This window comes from Terrapene carolina, unplaced genomic scaffold, assembly GCF_002925995.2.
Source record: "Terrapene carolina triunguis isolate 2854851 unplaced genomic scaffold, T_m_triunguis-2.0 Scaffold784, whole genome shotgun sequence".
NCBI classification, from domain to species: domain Eukaryota; kingdom Metazoa; phylum Chordata; order Testudines; family Emydidae; genus Terrapene; species Terrapene triunguis.
This window is the reverse complement of record NW_020665135.1, coordinates 1,840-11,879: the sequence shown is the minus strand read 5'-3', so window position 1 is coordinate 11,879 and position 10,040 is coordinate 1,840. Positions and strand designations below refer to the sequence as shown.

At 46.5% G+C, this 10,040-nt stretch overlaps 1 protein-coding gene across 1 annotated transcript; it reads right to left on the bottom strand.

Moving 5' to 3' along the window:
- Positions 1-911: 911 nt before the first annotated feature.
- Positions 912-5,317, bottom strand: LOC113408110 (olfactory receptor 52R1-like). Its single transcript, XM_026660466.1, has 2 exons — positions 4,518-5,317; positions 912-978 (listed from the first exon to the last, which is right to left on the bottom strand). The coding sequence occupies exons 1-2, from the start codon at positions 5,315-5,317 to the stop codon at positions 912-914; spliced, it is 867 nt and encodes a 288-aa protein (XP_026516251.1).
- Positions 5,318-10,040: the final 4,723 nt, after the last annotated feature.

Here is a 10,040-nt window from a genome sequence, read left to right as displayed (position 1 = left end):
GAGTGGTAAAAACTCATTTAGACCCCATCAATTTATATGCTTATTTGGAATGATGATTTCCAATGTGCATTACTTCATCCACACCACCCTAGAGCGAACTTTGGGATTTGGTCAGAGCCCTCTGGGGTGTCCAGGGGCCACTTCCTGCCACTCCTGGCTCCTCCTCCAGCTGGAGTCTGTCTCTGCTGCAGCCACAGCCCTGCAACCAGAGTCCCCTCTGCTGCCCTTGCGCCTCTCTCCTGCCCCAGCTTCTTCTGGTTCATCCAGTCTCTGTGTTTTTAAAGGGCTGGACCTACCCCTCCTCTCTCCATTCCATTTTCTGGGGAGGTTCCATTCCTTCCCCATCCGCCCCTCTGCAGAGAAGCTGGGGAAAACTGGCTTTTATCTAGAATGCATTTACTCCCTTCTTCTGTCCCGGCAAGATCTGGTTAGGTGCTGAAAGTCTTAAATAGCCAACCTATTTATAGACAGATGTCTCCACCCCAGCCTCCTGTCGCTGAGCACAAGGCACATGAGTGAAGAAAACAGGAAAAGCCCAAAGACATAAGGATAACAATGGTTCACCGCATCCAACGAGACTTAATGCGGTTTCCACCCATCATGGTTTTACCTTGAAAGGCCTGTTTTTGGCCGTGGTTTCTGGGTGCCTGCATCACCCAGACAAGGGCATCCAGACACAGAAGGGCTAATGCAAATGAGGAGCCCACTCGGAGTCCATGGTGACAGCTCTATGATCTCATACCACTGTGAGTGGTGCCAGATCATGAAGGAGTCAGAGGCCATGGTGATGAACGTTGTATATTCCTAGATTAAATTAGACAGGCACACACTGCTCAGATTCCTTTCTGCTGGAAGATATGGATCCCCCTCTCCCAGGTCTGTTTGGTTTTCACCCCATATACAATAGGGTTTCACATGGGGGGGCACCCACAGAGATTGGCCACCAGGATGTGGACATGGTGGGGGACATTGAGGCCACATTCCTTCCTGTCAAAGGTAGGGGCCCGGGCAGAGACAGGTGCATCTTGGAGGTGAATGCCTGGCTGCGAAGATGGTGTCGTTAGGAGGGCTTTGGCTTCCTCGACCATGGGCTGCTATTACAGGAGGGATAGCTCAGTGGTTTGAGCATTGGCCTCCTAAACCCAGGGTTGTGAGTTCAATCCTTAAGGGGGCCACTTAGGGATCTGGGGCAAAATCAGTACTTGGTCCTGCTAGTGAAGGCAGGGGGCTGGACTCAATGACCTTTCAGGGTCCCTTCCAGTTCTAGGAAATGGGATATCTACATTAATTTAACTGCTAGGCAGAGATGGTGTTCACCTTTCGAGGAGTGAAAAGACCCTATTTGGACACAGACTGGCTAACCTAGTGAGGAGGGCTTTAAACTAGGTTTGACGGGGCCAGGTGAGCAAAGCCCACAGGTAAGTGGGGAACATGGAGACCTGGGAGATGGGTCGGAAATAGGAGGAAGCATGGACTATAATGGCAGAGAGAAAGGAGGGTCAGGGCAAAACCCGGAGGCAAGATCAAATCAGTATCTTAGATGCCTATATACAAATGCGAGAAGTATGGGTAATAAGCAGGAAGAACTGGAAGTGCTAATAAATAAATACAACTATGACATTGTTGGCATCACTGAAACTTGGTGGGATAATACACATGATTGGAATGTTGGTGTGGATGGGTACAGCTTGCTCAGGAAGGATAGACAGGGGAAAAAGGGAGGAGGTGTTGCCTTATATATTAAAAATGTACACACTTGGACTGAGGTGGAGATGGACATAGGAGATGGAAGTGTTGAGTCTCTCTGGGTTAGGCTAAAAGGGGTAAAAAAACAAGGGTGATGTCATGCTAGGAGTCTACTACAGGCCACCTAACCAGGTGGAAGAGGTGGATGAGGCTTTTTAAAAAAAAACTAACAAAATCATCCAAAGCCCAAGATTTGGTGGTGATGGGGGACTTCAACTATCCAGATATATGTTGGGAAAATAACACAGCGGGGCACAGACTATCCAATAAGTTCTTGGACTGCATTACAGACAATTTTTTATTTCAGAAGGTTGAAAAAGCTACTAGGGGGGAAGCTGTTCTAGACTTGATTTTAACAAATAGGGAGGAACTCGTTGAGAATTTGAAAGTAGAAGGCGGCTTGGGTGAAAGTGATCATGAAATCATAGAGTTCCCAATTCTAAGGAAGGGTAGAAGGGAGAACAGCAAAATTGAGACAATGGATTTCAGTAAGCTGATTATAGATTTGTAGAATATCAGGATTGCAAGGGACCTGAGGAGGTCATCTAGTCTAACCCCCTGCTCAAAGAAAGACCAACCCCAGACAGATTTACTGTGAGTTTAGCAGGCCAGTGCTCAAAGCACTGAGCTATCCCTCTGCCGGATAGGAAAGGTCCCATGGGAATCAAGACTGAGGGGAAAAACAACTGAGGAGAGTTGGCAGTTTTTAAAAGGGACACTATTAAGGGCCCAAAAGCAAACTATTCCACTGGGTAGGAAAGATAGAAAATGTGGCAAAAGACCACCTTGGCTTAACCACAAGATCTTGCATGATCTAAAAAATAAAATTGAGTCATATAAAAAATGGAAACTAGGACAGATTACAAAGGATGAATATAGGCAAACAGCACAAGAATGCAGGGGCAAGATTAGAAAGGCAAAGGCACAAAATGAGCTCAAACTAGCTACAGGAATAAAGGGAAAGAAGAAGACTTTTTATCAATACATTAGAAGCAACAGGAAGACCAAGGACAGGGTAGGCCCACTGCTTAGTGAAGAGGGAGAAACAGTAACAGGAAACTTGGAAATGACAGAGATGCTTAATGACTTCTTTGTTTCGGTCTTCACTGAGAAGTCTGAAGGAATGCCTAACATAGTGAATGCTAATGGGAAGTGGGTAGGTTTAGAAGATAAAATTAAAAAAAAAGAACAAGTTAAAAGTCACTTAGAAAAGTTAGATCCCTGCAAGTCACCAGGGCCTGATGAAATGCATCCTAGAATACTCAAGGAGCTAATAGAGGAGGTATCTGAGCCTCTAGCTATTATCTTTGGAAAATCATGGGAGACGGGAGAGATTCCAGAAGACTGGAAAAGGGAAAATATAGTGCCCATCTATAAAAAGGGAAATAAAAACAACCCAGGAAACTACAGACCAGTTAGTTTAACTTCTGTGCCAGGGAAGATAATGGAGCAAGTAATTAAGGAAATCATCTGCAAACACTTGGAAGGTGGTAAGGTGATAGGGAATAGCCAGCATGGATTTGTAAAGAACAAATCATGTCAAACCAATCTGATAGCTTTCTTCGATCAGATAACGAGTCTTGTGGATAAGGGAGAAGCTGTGGATGTGGTATACCTAGACTTTACTAAGGCATTTGATACGGTCTCACATGATATTCTTATCAATAAACTAGGCAAATACAACCTAGATGGGGCTACTATAAGGTGGGTGCATAACTGGCTGGATAACCATACTCAGAGAGTTGTTATTAATGGTTCCCAATCTTGCTGGAAAGGCATAACAAGTGGAGTTCCGCAGGGGTCTGTTTTGGGACCGGCTCTGTTCAATATCTTCATTAACAACTTAGATATTGGCATAGAAAGTACGCTTATTAAGTTTGCGGATGATACCAAACTGGGAGGGATTGCAACTGCTTTGGAGGATAGGGTCATAATTCACAATGATCTGAATAAATTGGAGAAATGGTCTGAGGTAAACAGGATGAAGTTCAACAAAGACAAATGCAAAGTGCTCCACTTAGGAAGGAACAATCAGTTTCACACATACAGAATGGGAAGAGACTGTCTAGGAACGAGTACGGCAAAAAGGGATCTAGGAGTTATAGTGGACCACAAGTTAAATATGAGTTAACAGTGTGATGCTGTTGCAAAAAAAGCAAACATGATTCTGGGATGTATTAACAGGAGTGTTGTGAGCAAGACATGAGAAGTCATTCTTCCGCTCTACTCTGCGCTGGTTAAGCCTCAACTGGAGTATGGTGTCCAGTTCTGGGCACCGCATTTCAAGAAAGATGTGGAGAAATTGGAGAGGGTCCAGAGAAGAGCAACAAGAATGATTAGAGGTCTTGAGAACATGACCTATGAAGGAAGGCTGAAAGAATTGGGTTTGTTAATTTGGAAAAGAGAAGACTGAGAGGAGACATGATAGCAGTTTTCAGGTATCTAAAAGGGTGTCATACGGAGGAGGGAGAAAACTTGTTCACCTTAGCCTCTAAGGATAGAACAAGAAGCACTGGGTCTAAACTGCAACAAGGGAGGTTTAGGTTGAACATTAGGAAAAAGTTCCTAACTGTCAGGGTGGTTAAACACTGGAATAAATTGCCTAGGGAGGTTGTGGAATCTCCATCTCTGGAGATATTTAAGAGTAGGTTAGATAAATGTCTATCAGGGATGGTCTAGACAGTATTTGGTCCTGCCATGAGGGCAGGGGACTGGACTCGATGACCTCTCGATATCCCTTCCAGTCCTAGAATCTATGAATCTATGAATCAAAGCGGTGGGTGAGGAAGATGAAGAGGGCAGGGACATAATATGTCAGGATGACACACAAGAGAGAGGCGCAGGTGCTGAAGGACTTGAGACGGGCGTCCGTGCACAGCAGCCTCAGTACAGCCTGGAGGATTGTAGCATAGGACACGGAGATGATAAGCACATCAAATCCCATCACCATAAAAGCCACAAACAGGCCGTAAATGACACTGACTGTAGCGTCCCCACACACCAGCTTCACCACGGCCATGTGCTCGCAGTATGAGTGGGAGATGAGGCAGCGCTGGCAGAAGGGCAGCCTGCGGACAAGGAGGGAGAAGGGGCTCACCAGAAGGACTCCGCGTGCCAGCACCAGGCTCCCCATTGTCACTATGGCTGGGACGGACAGGATGCTGGAGTGCCGGAGGGGGCAGCAGATGGCCAAGTAGTGATCCAAGGCCAGGGCCATGAGCATGCCCGACTCCACCGAAGAGGAGGTGTGGACGAAGAACATCTGGGTGAGGCAGGCATGGAACCTGATCTCCCTGGAGCCCAGCCAGAAGATGATCAGCATTTTGGGCAGGGTGGACGTGGACAGAACCAGGTTGGTGATGGCCAGCATGGCCAGGAAGAGGTACATGGGCTCTTGCAGACTCGGCTCAGTCTTTATAAAGCAGAGAACAGTGGCATTTCCCAGCACGGCAATGACATACATGATGCAGAAAAGGAAGGCGATCCAGAACTGGGCCTCCTGCAGTCCAGGGATGCTGACCAGGAGGAAGGCGGCAGGGTGGGAGCGGGTGCTGGTGTTCAGACATGACATGACGTGGTGTTCTTCTCCTACCTGAGATGGGAGAAATTTGACCCTCTAAACAAGCAGCAAAGAACCCAGGAGGGCTGATTCGATTCCTGGGAAACAGGGGTGCAAGTGAGTTACTGAACATTGGATCAAGTTCCTCTGTTCCAAATACCAGCTCCAGTCCCAGGACAGCAACTTACACACAGTCACTGGAGTTAGAGATTGTGGCAGCGCAGTCTGTCTCTTCGAGAGACAGTTCGAGGTTTTTGGATTTGCTTTTTCTCCTTTGGGATTCGATTCCCTTTCCTCTTCTGGCTTTGTGTGTGGCATGAGTCTGAGAAGAATGAAGCGTGATGGGGTGTTGTACACTCTTTCTTTGTTTCCTTTCTTCTTTCTTAATCAGTGGAGGAAGAAGCAGCGCTCATTAGTCTGGTTATGAATCCAGGTAAAACGAAGACCCTGGCCATTACCCTCTAGCAATCTGCAGCTGCAAACAGCTCAGTTTTAACCTGTCTGGAGGGATTGCTGGGCAGGTGGCAGCTTCATAGACAGGGATGGAGGCTGCACATAAGATTCAGGTGCTTTTTCAGCAGCAGCTGCTGCCACATTCCCTTCCACAGCCTTTGTGGGGCTGTTGCAGCTGCAGGCTTATGACAAAGCTGCTGATCTACAGAACAGTGGGTCCCCCAGCTCAGGTAGATGGAAGCAAAATGGCGGGGGGGGCTGAGGAACTCTGGGCTGACATTTTCAATGCTCCTGGTCTCCAGCAGCTGGTCCATATCAAGGGGCAGCACAAGGTTATATTGAACCCACAGCTGCCCTCATCAGTGCCCAGGGGCGGCTCTAGGCACCAGCAAAGCAAGCACGTGCTTGGGGCAGCCCATTTGCAGGGGCGGCAGGAATCCAGCCTGGGAGCTGAGAACCGACAGGGGGCCCTGGGAGCTGTAGTTCCTTGGTTAGCTCCCTGCCTATAGAGCCAGCCCTGGAGCAGGGAAAGAACTACATTTCCCAGCATTCCCTTGGCCACTACCAACAGGAAAGAGGGGGAGGGAGTGAGGTAGCTGAGACATCATTCTACAGCAGGCCTGCACAACTCGTAAAGCGGCGAGGGCCATATTACTCCAAAGAAAACAGCTGAGGGCCGAAACCCCCCGGCCCCGCAGAAACACCGCCCCCCCAGCACCACCCAGCCCCGCGGAAACAAACCCTCCTTCTCCAGCACCGTCCCGTCGAAACAGCTAAGGTTTGGGGGGGAGGGTGTGTGATACTTTATTAAGAATTTTTCAATTAAATCAAACAATTTTTTAAATTATTTTAATTTTTTTTATTAATCATGGAAAAATTAAAAACATCTGTTCCGTTGAAAGAAAACATTTGTACTTTTCATAATTACCTTGCAAATTTAATGAGAAATATTACATCTCTTTTCGGCAACAAGCTTGTCGCATTTGGGGGTCATATTTGAAGTGGATATTTTCATAATGTCTTCCAAATGGTTGTCAGTCAGAGAAGAACGTTGCTTGTTTTTATTCATGTTCATGATGGAAAAATGTTTGTTCACGTATGTAAGTGCGTCCAAAAATGCTGAACGTTTTCAGTGCAACTTCATTGTCCAGACTTTTGCAGAAGTCCCGCAAGCTGCTTGCTCTGTGCTTATTTCGGTAAACTGCCGAACACTGAAGTTCAATAACCTTCAACTGCAAATCTAGTGGCACTTCCTCTGGATCCACAGAAAAGGGATCTTCAATCAGCTTCAACTGGATGTCTTCTTCTTTAGACAAAGTAAGTCTTCTGTCAAATTCTTCAATCAAAAGATTGATGTGCTTTGCGTATTTTTCTCCTAACTCGGCGTGTTTGTGCTGAGGGATACACTGTGCACAAGTGGGAAAGTGACACATTTCACCTTTTGACAGCTGACTTCTGAAAAGTTTCAATTTCATTTGGAAAGCTTTCACTGCTGCACACATTTGAAATATAAGTTGATTTTTTCCCTGAAGTTGAATGTTGAGATCATTCAGGTGTGCTGTAATGTCACAAAAGAAAAAGAGATCTTGATTCCAGGACTCATTTTCAAGCTCTGGGAATTTTATTGGCCCATTTTCTAGGAATTTTGCTACCTCCTCTTTCAAAGCAACAAAACGCTGGAGCACTCTTCCTCGACTCAACCACCTCACTTCTGTATGGTAGATTAAGTCATTGCACTCGGTGTCTACCCCTTCAAGAAAGGCTCGAAATGTCCTATGTTTTAGTCCTCTAGAACGGATGTAGTTTACAATGGAAACTACCACTGACATTACATGCTCAAATTTTAAGACTTTGCTACACAAAACCTGCTGATGCATAATGCAGTGATGTTTGGTTATTTCTCTTCCGATAAATTCTTCAAGAAGAGTAACTGCTCCAACATTTTTTTGGCACATAGCTGGAGCACCATCAGTACAAATGGCCACCAAGTTTGTGAAATCTAATCCCGACTTATCATTCGTGCACTTTATCACTTCACTGGAGATTTCTTTTCCGGTTGTGCGACCCATCATGGAGCACATGCCAGCAAGTTCTTCAGTAATTTCAAAGTTTTTATCAATACCTCTAATAAAAATAAGAAGTTGGGCGGTGTCTTTTAAATCGGTGCTTTCATCCATAGCTAGGGAGTAAAAGCAGAATTCACTGACTCTCTGCTTTAACTAATCACTTAAATTGGTAGAAATGTCAGCTATTCTTCTCCGTACAGTCATGTGTGATAGACTGACATTCTCAAATATTCCCCTCTTTTCTGGACATAACTCAGATACAGCAATCAACATACACTTTTTTAATAACTCGCCTTCTGTCAAGCATTTCCCAGCAGCAGCAATTTCCTTAGAAATTTTAAAGCTTACTTTAGTAACTGTATCGTTCTCAGTGCTCACTTTCTTGAAAATTTGCTGTTCTCTACTAAGGTTTTGCGCTAAACTGGCTGCTTTAATTATTTTTTCATTTGAGCTCAATTTGGCGAGATTGGGATGCTTAGTTTCAAAGTGCCACCGAAGGTTGTATTCTTTCGGAACGGTTAACGTTTCGCGACACACGAGGCACAGTATTTTGTCTTTGGAAATGGTATATAAGTATTTATTCGTCCATTCAGTGTTGAAAACTCTGTGCTCTGATTCTATTTTTCTCTTTTTCTTTTCACTCATGGTATCCATTATGAAGCTCAAGATTTTGTTGAATAAATTCACACACAAGGGAAACACTCACAGTCACACACAAAGAGAAGAGATATCTCACGGCGCATGGCACACTAGCAAGGCACTGACGGTGTGTGGAAGCCTGTAGGTCCAGGGGTCACTATATTACTGCACACAGCAGTCAATCAATGCAGTTGTAGATAAATCTCTGCATTATGCATTTTTGTATAACTTTTATATGACTTTGTATTGAACCTTGGTACTGTGTTATAGCGGGCTCCTAAGATAGTATAATTAAGGTAAAAGAAAAATTTCTTCTGTGCAAATTTTTGAAGCAGAGTTCAAATTTGTGTGCCATGAGGCAAATGCGCCCAAGTGAGTAAAATGCTTATACATTTAAAAAGTTTTAATTTGCAATTTGTGTCAATTTATATGGGTTTTCAGATAGACATCATAAGTAAAAAAAGAAAAACAAAAGTTTGTGTTTTAAGTTGAAAATTTTCCTAAAAAATATCAATAAATGATTATCAGCCAAGAATAAGATATGTAATTACAAATGCATTTTAATTTCCTTATTGGTCGAAATGTCAAAGACGGCTAAACTAACCTTACTGTTTTTCCCTGCGATCTTTTTCATTTGCCCATTCAATATAAACTCTGTCCAGATCTATCAGTCCTCAATCCAGCTGGTAACTCTTAATACACATCAGCACCCCACATAGAACCCCCCACTCGCTAGTTTCCCAATACACACAGATTTCTCCTCCCTCCCTCCCAGTGCCCTTCCCCACAGCCCCACCACCACAACTAAACAATGCCCCACACAGACCCCCAGTGCCCTGACACACACAGATCTCCCTCACTGCCCAGCACCCCCCAACAGGCCCCCACTGCCTAGCACCCCAAAACACACAAACCTCCCTCACTGCCCAGCGCCCTCCACACCCTCACAGCCCAGCACCCCCCACACATCTCCCAGACACTCACTCCACCACACCCTTCCCCCTTCCCTGGCCGCACTCACCAGCCCTGCTGGGAGGTCTCTGGCTCCTAGGGTGAGAGCGGCAAGGGGAGTCTCCAGTGGTGAGCGGGAGCCGGTTCGCCCCAGCTCACCTCTGCTCTGCCTCCCTGGGCCTGAGCGCGAAGCCGCCACTTGCTTCTCAGCCCTCCCAGGCTTCCTGCGCGAACAGCTGATTCGCGGGAAGCGGGGGGGCTGCAAGCTCAGCCTGACCCGGTGCTCCAGGCACTGCACGGTGGCGGCGTGGCCCGGCTCCAGCCGAGCGGGGTGGCTGTAGCGCCGCCAGCCACCTCCAGGCAGCGCGGTAAGGGAGCAGGGAGGGGGTGTTGGATAGAGGGCAGGGGAGTTCAGGGGGGTGGTGGGGGGGTGGATAGGGGTCGGAGCGGTCAGATGGCAGGGAACAGGGGGATTGAATGGGGGCAAGGGTCCCGGGGGGCAGTCAGGAAGGAGCAGGGGTTGGATGGGGCGGTGGGAGGCAGTCAGGAGCAGGGGTTCCAAGGGTGGTCAGGGGACAGGGAGAAGGGGTGGTTGGATAGGGAATCAGGAGAGGAGTTGGATGGGG